The following is an 11,183-nucleotide window of genomic DNA, read 5'->3' on the forward strand; positions in this document are numbered from 1 at the left end:
TTTTCCTTTATTTCAAGGGATCCTTCAAGGGACTCTTTTGCAGCCCCAGCCTGGCGCCCTCCACCCCCAACCCATCTCCAGGGGCTGTGGGGTGAACAAGGACATCCCATTGATCTGCTTTTGCCTGAAATACAGTGGATTTTCCACCTGAGCTTGGTGGAAGAGCTGGGAGGATGGGACCTCTGAGCCCAGTGAGCACAGCCTTTTGCTTTGGGTACCTCAATGAGAGCACCCCACATCCCACAGCAGCCAGCATTTCCCATCACTTTTCTCCATGCAGGACAGAGTGTTTTCTCCATGTTGCACTGCTCACTCGCCAGCTCTGCAGGAGGGCAGGGGCTGCCCAGATGTCTACCTTCAGATAGCCATTAAAATAGCCTTCGGTGGCTTGGACATGGGGAGCAGGAGCACCCTGAGCTCTGTCCTGGAGCTTGGGCTGCAGAAAGGTTCCTTGCCGCTCTTACAAATGCTCCAGGGGCGGCAGAGTGTAAAAATCCCCTTTTCAGCATGGCAAGGGCAAGCTCCATCCTCCCACAACATTGACAGGGCAGGGACTCAGACCGTAGGGGATTGCATCTACCATGGGTGAGGCTCGAAGTGTTGAAAGAGAGGGGGAGAGGGGCAGGAAGCCCAGTCGTTCCAGGGCTAAACTAAATGTGGATTGAAAGGATCAATTGATTGTGCTTCTTACACCTTCCATCAAAGCCCATTTTTAAAACAAGCCAGCAATACAAAATAACCTTACAGTGGAAACGGCGACCAGTGTCAGAGCAAGAGCGGATGGAAAAACGGTGGTCAGTGTTACGGGAAGTGTTTTGGGTAACAACCTCGGTGGTCAGGGATGGAGGCAGGAGCAGCACCGCTGCGGACAGCAGCCAGTGCCGGCGCGCCGAGCACAGCGGCTGCGAGGGCCGCGCAAACTGGATGGCTCTGGGCGGAACAAATGCTTCCAGAGTGTCACCCCACCGACACGCCGGGTGCGACACACTCCAGCTCCCCTGGCTCAGTAGTGCTTTCCTCCAGCATCTGCCAAAGGCATCGCTTGCAGCCGCAGCCCTCCGGCCTCCTGCGGCCGCTTTTTCACGCTAAGGCTGTGGTACCGACCCGGGGGTACCGACCCGGCGGCGGGGGCGGCGCGGGCCGTGCACCTGCTGGCAGCGGGCAGCGCTGGGGGCGCGCACATCACCCCGCAGGTGGATCCCGTCCCGGGCGGCCGCACGAGGAAACGGGCTCCAGGGGGACACAGCCCGCGCAGAGGCTCGGCATGCCCGGCGCACAGCAGGGGCCGGGCAGGGGCAGGGCCGGGTCGGGCCGGGCCGCGCCAGGCGGGGCGGGCGGGGGGCGCGCCGCGCCGTGCGCATGTTCAGCCGTACGTCACAATAGCGGCGGTGGGAGCGCGCCCGGTCCCAGCCGATCGCGGCTGGTTTGAGCTGGTGCGTTGCCACAGCGACGCCGCGGCGCTATAAATAGGAGCGCGGCGGCCGTGGCGAAGCTTTGTCAGCCGCGGCGCCCTGCCTGCCCCGCCGGCCCCGCTCCTCCTCAGCCGGCCCGGTGCTCCCGCCCGGCTCCGCGCACCGCGCCCGGCTCGCAGGAGGAGGGGGAGGCGACTCGGAGCGAGGGGATCGGCTGCCACCGGGGCTTGACATCAGGTCCGCCACCGCTGCCCGAGGCGAGGTGAGGCGGGCGGTGGGATGTGCCGGGCTGTGCCGGGAGCGGACCGGGGCGGGCGGCGGGGCCGCGGCGGAAGCGGCCGGCGCAGAGCCACGTGTCTGCGGGGCTGCTGCCAAGCGGCGCGGCCTGGGCTGGGCGCCGGTGCTGCCGCCGGGCACGGGGAATCCCCGGCCCCGGCGGGAAGCCGGGAGGCTCCGGGCGGCTGCGAGCGGGCCAGATCAACTCGCCGGCTCGCTTGGGGAATGTTGGCTGCGCGTCTCGGCAGCGGGGGAAGGGACGGCCCCGACGTGGCCGCCGGCCTGTTTCCGGGGTGGGGAAAGGCAGGTGCGTGGCAGGAACAGGGCTCGGGGCGCCCGGGCTCGCCCTTGGGCCGAGCGGCGCCGGGGCGCGGGGCCCTGCCCTCCTGCACACCCGGCGGGCACTGGCCTGGGGCAGGAGCGAATCAGAGAATCACAGAGTAGTTTGGGTTGGAAGGGACACTAAAGACCATCTAGTTCCAGCTCTGCCTACGACAGGCACACCTTCACTAGACCGGACTGCAGGGTGATGTGAGCTGTAATAAAGGTGCGCCCGGGGCTGACAGGCGCCTCCTCGGGAAGCCGCAATGTGAGGCTGGGCGTGCAGTGCCCCGCTGCCGAGTCGGGCAGCGCAGGGCAGCCGGCCCCGTCCGGGCGCACCGCAGCCCGCACCGCTCGGCAGACTCCGGAGTCAGGGGCGCCTCGGTCACCTTTTCTAGACGCAGCTTGGCTGCTTGAGTACGGAGCCTGCAGGCTGAGCCTATGACTCAGCTTTGTCTAAATACAGCTGCTTTCTTTGGGGAGCTGCAGACACTTTGCACACAGTCCAGATAGAAACATAGATGTAAAGCTTGCAAGAACTGCTTAAGAAAATCTGTTGTGGCTAGTAAAAGTAATTTCCCTTTTACATGTTAATAGGAAAAGTGATTTTCACGCAGTGCTCTGCAGAGGAGAGGTTAAACTAAATTCTTTCTGATTGTGTTCACTTCTCTTAACCACAGCTGAAGTCGCTGAGCTGCTTTCTGCAAAGCTGCAAGTCAGTGATGAGATGCAACTTCTCCTTAGTAACAAACACCTTCCTGAGAAGTGTTTAATTTGCTGCTTCTTATGGTCCTTTCAAAGAGGCTTTTTAAGAGAAGACTTTAATCCAGATTGTGGGAGAATTATCCTGCACGTGAATGAGAGCAGGGGGAGAATGAGGTTCAATGGATTTTCGGGTTTATTAGAATCAAAGCTTAATCTGTAACAGCTATAAAACATCCTTTTAAAACTGGCTTATAGCCAGACACTCTGCTTAACAGCTTGATGGAGAATGCTGTCATTCTGTATTTGGTCAGTAAAAGAATGCTGTATTCTGTATTTACTCAGTAAAAGGATGGCCCTTGGACTTCATGGGTCATGGATGGTAGAGTAGTGTGCTCTTTAGTTCAGGTTCTCAAGGGACTTTCTACTTGGCAGGTAGATTTCTGTTAGCAGTGAAGATTTGTAATGGACTGCTGTAAAATCCTGTTCTAAAATGCTAATTGGGATCACTGTTAAGACTTTGTCTGCATGTTGTTACTACTCAGAAGTCAGTAACAGTCTTGGATTCTGTTGGTAATAACAAGTAAACCCTTTCTTCTGAAACTGATGAGCTAAAATAGTGCTTAAGAGTTTTCTTAAAAAAAAAAAGTGGTAAGTAGACACTAGCCATAATATTAATAGCTTTGATATGGAGGTGAAGGAAAAGACAGCAGAAACTTCCAGGGAGCCAAACTGACTTCCAGGGAGTCTACTGACTATATGAATCCAAGTGAAGTATTGAATGTCAACTATATGAATTCAAATTAAATAATTAACTTTTTTTTTTTTCCAGCAGTTCATATTCGAGTCCTTTTACATAAACCTGACATCTTGGAAGTCATGAGCAACTTCAGCAAAGAAGAATTTGAGTTGACCTTCCTTGATGAAGGCTTTACTGCCAAGGATATCCTTGACCAAAAAATAAATGAAGTGTCATCTTCTGTAAGTATGAAGGGAAAACCAGTACGTTTCATGATGCTACAAACTTGTAAACTAATAGAACAAGTTGTCCTTGCAAATGATCTGCAAGATAGCCCCCTTGAATGCTGACCTCTAGGCTTATCCTGTTATCTGTTGTTTGTAATGTTAAGATGTATGTTTGCTCTAGGATGATAAAGATGCCTTCTATGTTGCTGACCTCGGGGACATTGTGAAGAAGCACATGCGGTGGCATAAGGCCCTTCCTCGGGTGACGCCCTTCTATGCTGTAAAATGTAACGACAGCAAAGCTGTTGTGAAGACTCTTGCTGTTCTTGGGGCAGGATTTGATTGCGCCAGTAAGGTGAGATCTTGACCATCTTCTGGTCTGTGACATTAGTATCTGTTCAGCTTTACAAGACATGTATATATAAAATTAAGCATTTTCTGTTGTTCTGATTACATTAATCATCCATCTAGAAATATCTTTTACAAGTGTAGTCTTTTCTTTCTTCAGACGGAAATACAGCTGGTACAGAGCATTGGTGTGCCTCCTGAGCGAATAATATATGCAAATCCCTGCAAACAAGTATCTCAAATCAAACATGCTGCCAGCAGTGGTGTACAGATGATGACATTTGATAGTGAAGTAGAGCTAATGAAAGTTGCAAGGGCCCATCCGAAAGCCAAGTAAGTAATGCTAATTGTTCTATAATTCTTCCTTGGGTTCCCAAGATACAGAAATACCTGCTTTATCTGAAACTTGTTCTTCATTAGATTAAGATACTCTGCAAATTTGTGAAGTAATAAACATACTTTTAGCCAGTGAAATCTAATCTTGTAGAGCTTACTGGCACTTTAGGAAGAAACACACAGAGGAGCTTGTATCTTTAAGCTCAGTCTCATTCTGAGGTCATACCTGCCTGATGATGATGTCTGTTATACTGAACTTAACTCCTCATTTTTTCCTGTTTCTAGGTTAGTCTTGCGCATTACCACTGATGACTCCAAAGCAGTCTGTCGTCTGAGTGTTAAATTTGGAGCTACACTTAAGACTAGCAGGCTTCTTCTGGAGCGTGCAAAAGAACTTGACCTTGCCATTGTTGGAGTTAGGTGAGCTGACAGTATCAAAACACAGTCATATTAAATAAGTTTTAACAATAGAGATGCCTTTGCTTGTGGTGGCATGAGTTTATACAAGACTTCTTGACTAATTTGCCAAATAGCAACTGATAATTTGTATCTTTTTGTAGTTTCCATGTTGGAAGTGGATGTACAGACCCAGAGACCTTTGTTCAAGCCATTTCTGATGCCCGCTGTGTGTTCGATATGGGAGTAAGTCTAGTTCTACTTCTGCACTAAAATTGGCAACTCAGATGACTGTTACTTGAACATGAGTTAGCTCTGTTTCAAGTGTTAACGAAATGACTTAACATTACTTTTTAAGCTAAAATGATAAATTATAAACTGATTTTTTGACAGTATTGTTGCTAATCTCATTTTAGGCTGAACTTGGCTTCAATATGTATCTGCTTGATATTGGTGGTGGCTTCCCTGGCTCTGAAGATGTCAAGCTTAAATTTGAAGAGGTATAGGTTTGCTAAGAACTTGTCAGGTTGTAGCATCTGTTTGAGTGTTGATCTGTATTGAATAAAATCTTGCTTTTTCTGTTTATATGCAGACACATTTGCAAAAATGTGTCTGCTTGGTCAGAAATGTAATTAAGAGGAAAAGAGGAATTAATCAGAAAACTAAAAATTAGATGAGCTCATTAGATACGTAGCTAAATGACTGCACAAGCATGCAGCGGTCTCAAACAAGTAAAGCAGGTTTAAACTAGAGGCTTGATTCTTACTGGCATGGATGTCTTCCATTGATGCTGTTCTTCAGACTGAGTAGATTGGCGCTGCTCCCAAATAGGGTGAAAAGGTAGTCCTGAACCCATACTGTCCTTAGGGGTGGCAGCATACTAGGTCAGTGTTTGATTTGATTTAGAACTAGCTTTTGGGTAATTTTTTAAGTAGCTCTGCTTTCAGAAGAGACAAGGGGGCTGGATATTTATAGGACTTCTACTTAAAGCAGTGCTGTCAGAGCACCTTGTCTTCTAGTCCAAGGAGGTGTTGAATGTTGTTACATATTAACACGAGGAGACAGTAAGTTACATAAAGAGTTTTCTTGTAATAGTGTGAGCTAACATTGTAGCACTTCTGGTACCTCCTAATGAAGTGGGTCTTCTCATAGTGCAGTATGGGGGCATAGGTGAGGCATCAAGAGCAAATGATGTCATTGGGCTCCATGGCATGATACAGTCATATTGCAGTAGGAGGCAGCTTAATGATAACTTCAGAACTTGTAAATAGCTGTTCATTAAGGCAACTGAATTTTAAGTATGATAGTAAAGCCCTCTGTATTCTTATGATCCCATAAGATGACATCTTTAGGATTCAGTAAGCTGTGGAATAGTGCATGAGTAGCAGCACTACAAGTGGACCACAAATCAAATTTGAAGTGTGGTGACTTGCAGGGCATTAATATTGCTTTAATGAGCCTAGGAGTGGTGATTTCCTACAGCCTCAAACATGACCTGTTTTGTTACTTAAACTTTAAGGTGCAAGTGATGTCTGCTTTTGTTGCTTTGTATAAATTTAATTGCGCACAAGACCTTGAATGAGGAAAAAAAGCAAGAGCAGTCAATAGAAATTACAATAGATGTTAATAGATGTTATGTGTTTCACTAGTATATCATTTTGAACTTGAGGGTCTTACTTCATCTCAGACTTCTAAAGTAGCACTTGAGTAGCTGCTGAAATTATAACACTGGCATCTAATTTTTCCTTAGATCACAAGTGTAATCAACCCAGCACTGGATAAATACTTCCCTTCAGATTCTGGAATAAATATTATTGCAGAGCCAGGAAGATACTATGTTGCATCAGCGTTCACACTGGCAGTCAACATCATTGCAAAGAAAATTGTGTTAAAGGAGCAAACAGGTTCTGATGGTATGTAAATCTAGACTTAGTCTTAGTTCTAGCCAACTGTGTGTTTCTTTCCAAGCATTTTCTCACTGGTGTCTCAACTTCTTCCAGATGAAGATGATGCAAATGACAAAACTCTTATGTACTATGTGAATGATGGAGTCTATGGATCATTCAACTGCATCTTGTATGATCATGCACATGTTAAGCCAGTCCTGCAAAAGGTAAGCCTGTTCAGGAGTACCACATACTGGTCATGTATCATGGATGTAGGAGAATTCTTGTCACAACAGTCACTTCTCAGTTCACTGCTCCCTTCATGTTGCTGGACTTATTTAATTTAATTTATGAAGCATGCAGTGGAATTAACTCAAAGCCAGAAGTGAAGAAGAACCTGCAAGCAGCTCTTCCTTCTCTTCAGAGGTGGAATGTTACACCAACTATGATACTACTTCTGGAAGTTCTGTTTTGATAGTCAAATAATTATACCTCACTCTTTTCTTTAGCGGCCTAAGCCAGATGACAGCTGCTACTTCTGCAGCATTTGGGGACCAACCTGTGATGGCTTAGATCGGATTGTTGAGCGTTTTAATATGCCAGAGTTGCAAGTTGGTGACTGGATCCTGTTTGAAAACATGGGTGCCTATACTGTTGCAGCGGCTTCTACTTTCAATGGATTCCAGAGGCCAACAATACACTATGTGATGTCAAGACCAGCATGGTTAGTAACTAAATATCTTGATCCATCAGTACATTTGAGATCACTGTAATGAATAGCTCATATCAGTTGGCTACCCCTTAACAAGCAGGGCTATAGCTTTGATGCCACAGCTCTTGTAAAAACTTCTTGTATGGAAGAAGGCAGTGCCTCTGAAGGTTTTTGCTGTGTGCTTAGAACAATGGTGATGCTACTAATTACTTTCCTGTTGTACACACTTACAGGAGAGGCCCTTTTTAAGGGGTAATGTTAGGAGTCTTCATTAATCTGGATTCTAGCTAGTGTTTTTACTTCTGTACAACATTACAGAATCATTATGAATTCTTTACGTTTAGCTTCTGTGCCTAGTAATCAGAGACCAGTCAATCACAGTTCTATTAATATGTTGTCTTCTAAACTAGTAGTTTACTAAATCCTGACTGCAGGATGCAGGGACTTTCAACAGTGTTGCTTCACAGTATGTTCTCTGTTTGTTTGAGAGCTATTCCTTGGTTTAGGTTGAGCTCTGGCTCAGTGCTCAGTGCAGAGTGCTAGATCTCCATGGGAAGTTATTAAACAGGTAAGCAAAGAAAGCAGGACAACCTTTTAAGTGCAAGGATACTGTGAAACTACAACTTGAACAGCAGTTTGAAGTTACCTGGGTGCTCTTCAGTGCAACACATGTTAATGGATTGTACCTTCTATAAAAGTGGGGTTTCCTGTAAGAGCAAGCCCTTACCTCTCTACTGACATCTGCCTACTGAACTGGCAGAGGGTTTTTGGGCAGAAGTGTTACCCTAAAGCATGATTAGCTCTGCTGTTGGGCTGTTTTCAAATTTTTTGAAAATCTTTAAGTTCAGGGGAATTCCTGCCATAAAAGTAAGAGGAAGCTTCCTCCATTCTTTTACTAACTCTGCTGGTGTAAGCAAGGCTTGTATTGTTTCTTCCCCTTAGTGAAACCTGTCAATTGACGCATTTCTCAAACCACATGAAGCTTTTAGACTTCCCTTAAGACATCAAAACTGTGTCTAATTGAACTAAAAATGGCTCTGCAGGAGAATAATTAGCTTTTTCACTGTATCACTAGGTTGCTGTTAAAATTTAATACTTGGTCTGAGGCATGCTGAGCTTAATTATGCAGACACAACTGTTGTCCAAGGCCACAGCACAGCCCTCTTTCAGCCCTATGTTTGTTTTCTGTTTTTGGCAAGAGAATACTGTGATAATTGCTGGCCCTTAACTGAGAGGGATATATCAATGACATTATGGTGCAGATCTTCTTAGGACAGGCAAAAGTTTTTTGGAATGTCATCTACATATTACAAAGGTGTACAACTAAATTTGTGGCTAGAAACTGAAAGGTAAAAGACAAGACAATTACATGTGTCTAAGTAAACACTAGTAATACATGAGGAGCCATGTAGTGGTACAACTGTTTGCCTTGCATACCTAAGATAACTAGGAACTATAAGAGGGACACCAAGCTGAGTCTTTCTGTTGGCACACCTGAGGGATGGGACGCCATCCAGAGGGACCTGGACAGGCTCAAGAAGTGGCCCTCATGGGAATCTCATGAGGTTTAACTTGTGCAAGGTGCTGCACCTGGGTCAGGGCAACCCCTCGTATCAATCCAGGCTGGGGGATGAACAGATCCTGAGCAGCCTTGCCTAGAAGGACTTGGGGGTGCTGTTGGGTGAGAGGCTGGACATGATCCAGCCATGTGCCCTTGCAGCCTAGAAAGCAAAATGTGTCCTGGGCTGCATCCAAAGCAGCATGGGCAGCAGGTGAGGGAGGGGATTCTGCCTCTCTGCTCTGGTGAGACCCCACGTGCAGTGCTGCATCCAGCTCTGGGGTCCCCAGCACAGGAAGGACATGGACCTATTGGAGCAAGTCCAGAGAAGGCCGCTGAGTTGATCAGAGGGATGAAGCACCTCTGCTGTGAGGAAAAGCTGAGAGAACTGGGATTGTTCAGCCTGGAGAAGAGAAGGCCTTGGGGTGACCTTATTGCAGCCTTCCAGTACCTGAGGGGGACTTACAGGAAAGATGGGACAAGACTGTTAACAAAAGCACGTAGTAACAGGATAAGGAGTAATGGCTTCAAATTAAAAGAGATGCCCCATCCCTGGAAGTGTTCAAGGCCAGGCTGGATGTGCCTCTGAGCAACCTGGTCTAGTTGAAGGTGTCCCTGCCCCTGTCAGGGGGGGTTAGAACTAAAACTTAAAGGTCTCCTGCCAACCCAAACCATTCTATGAATCCATGAACTAAGTCCAAAAACACAGTCAACTGAAGTTCTTCTGAGGTTGTTTTAGTACAACTCCTGTCTGAGTATGGAAGGAGTTGCATGTTTCTCACTGGTCTGGTCAGCTCCTTTATACTCCTAGTCTGTCATCCATACTTTTTCTTAATTCAAGTTACCCAGGAATGTGAGAGTGTGGGATAAGTGACAGTCAAGTTGTCAGGGATTTTCACATCTGAAATTCTGAACTATTGAGTACTAAGTCAGTAAATCTGTATAGGATGAGGTGTACAGATGTAGCTACACGTATATAGGTGCATCTTTGCAGATCTAAATCCTACACAGAATGGTAAAACCAGCTTTGTATTGGCACTTACCCTAAAGCCTAGCCAGCCACAGGTGACCTGCATGGATTCTGCTTTTACTATTTTTACTTTTCCCCCCTATGATAATAATGTCTGGATTGCAGTTATGCATAAAGAGTTCATTTCATATTTACTGGCAATTAAAAAAATTGTACCTTACTTACATTTTTAGGTAGATTGCAATGAAACAGTTTTTGACTTACTCTTTTTTTTTTTTTCTAGGCAACTAATGCAGCAGATCAAGGAGCAAGGGTTCCTAGCTGAAGTGGAGGAGCAGGATGTTGCTAGTCTGCCAGTCTCTTGTGCCTGGGAAAGCGGAATTGAATATCCAGCAACTTGTGCTTCAGCTAGTATTAATGTATAGGTAATATTTAGTAACTAAGTGCAAGGTTAGTCATTGAATTTAGGGCATTTGGGGGACTGTTAACTTAATTCTTGGTAGAATTTTTAAGTGGTTTTTTTAACATTTAGGTTTGGCATAAATGCAAGAAAAATGACTAGGAGATGGGTCACAATTATCTGTGTTCCTATGGAAACTATTTGAATATTGTTTTATATGGATTTTTATTCACTTTTCATGTATGCTACTAAAGACTGACCCTCAACTGTCAAACAAGTATTTGTAGCTTGTGTATGGCAGAACGGGCTAAGCTTAGTGCTTTGTGACCTACCTGTTTTAAAATAAAGTATATTGAAATAACTGGTCCTGTGTTTGGTTAATATGTAGAAATTTAATGTGTTGTGGATGGCTCTTACAGCATATATGAGGGCAGACCAGAGGCTGCAAGCCCAGAACTTACTAATAAATGCCATCTCCCCTACCCTTGCCCTCCCAACTGAAGGAAACCCTCAATGGGTAGGGAAACTGAATTGCCTTTTTTCATATGTGATTAGAAAAGGGTTGACTGTAAACAAATTGAATACTGTGTGAATTCTTGTGAATTCCCATTTGTTTTTCACTACTGAACATGAGCTTGACAAGTTGTATATTGCAAGTTCAATGCAGTGCTGGTTTTCTGCAAGTTAGTCTATTGGTGCTGTGGCCAGGACTGAAGGCTGTTTATAAACACATCTAGTGGTACATGAGAGAATACAGCACAGGCTCCATGGCTGCCACACTGCTTGTTATGTGTGTGAGAACTAAAATATGTTGTGGGAAAACCCAGGAAGCTGAAACTATGTGTCTGACAGGCTCTCTGACCTGTGCTGCCCAGGCCTTTGATATAAAAGAGATAAGAA

The 11,183-nt window shown here is 46.0% G+C and overlaps 1 protein-coding gene across 2 annotated transcripts; it reads left to right on the forward strand.

The window, feature by feature from the left end:
* The first annotated feature begins 1,429 nt into the window (after positions 1-1,429).
* Positions 1,430-10,644, forward strand: ODC1 (ornithine decarboxylase 1). 2 transcript variants are annotated; one of them, XM_048299024.1, is made up of 11 exons: positions 1,430-1,674; positions 3,544-3,692; positions 3,859-4,032; positions 4,186-4,358; positions 4,647-4,781; positions 4,922-5,003; positions 5,174-5,257; positions 6,508-6,670; positions 6,758-6,870; positions 7,153-7,367; positions 10,167-10,644. In XM_048299024.1, the coding sequence occupies exons 2-11, from the start codon at positions 3,591-3,593 to the stop codon at positions 10,306-10,308; spliced, it is 1,383 nt and encodes a 460-aa protein (XP_048154981.1). In that variant the 5' UTR covers positions 1,430-1,674; positions 3,544-3,590; the 3' UTR covers positions 10,309-10,644. The 2 variants fall into 2 exon arrangements, with proteins under 2 accessions (XP_048154981.1, XP_048154982.1); XM_048299025.1 differs by having other exon boundaries at positions 3,547-3,692.
* Positions 10,645-11,183: the final 539 nt, after the last annotated feature.

The sequence above is a fragment of the Corvus hawaiiensis genome, chromosome 3, assembly GCF_020740725.1.
Source record: "Corvus hawaiiensis isolate bCorHaw1 chromosome 3, bCorHaw1.pri.cur, whole genome shotgun sequence".
Lineage (NCBI taxonomy): Eukaryota > Metazoa > Chordata > Aves > Passeriformes > Corvidae > Corvus > Corvus hawaiiensis.

Excerpts from the sequence above, each read along its gene's own strand:
- ODC1 (XM_048299024.1), top strand. The coding sequence starts at position 3,591 with ATGAGCAACTTCAGCAAAGAAGAATTTGAGTTGACCTTCCTTGATGAA. Across the intron at positions 4,359-4,646 it reads AGGGCCCATCCGAAAGCCAA|GTTAGTCTTGCGCATTACCA; the intron begins GTAAGTAATGCT and ends TCCTGTTTCTAG. Across the intron at positions 4,782-4,921 it reads CTTGCCATTGTTGGAGTTAG|TTTCCATGTTGGAAGTGGAT; the intron begins GTGAGCTGACAG and ends ATCTTTTTGTAG.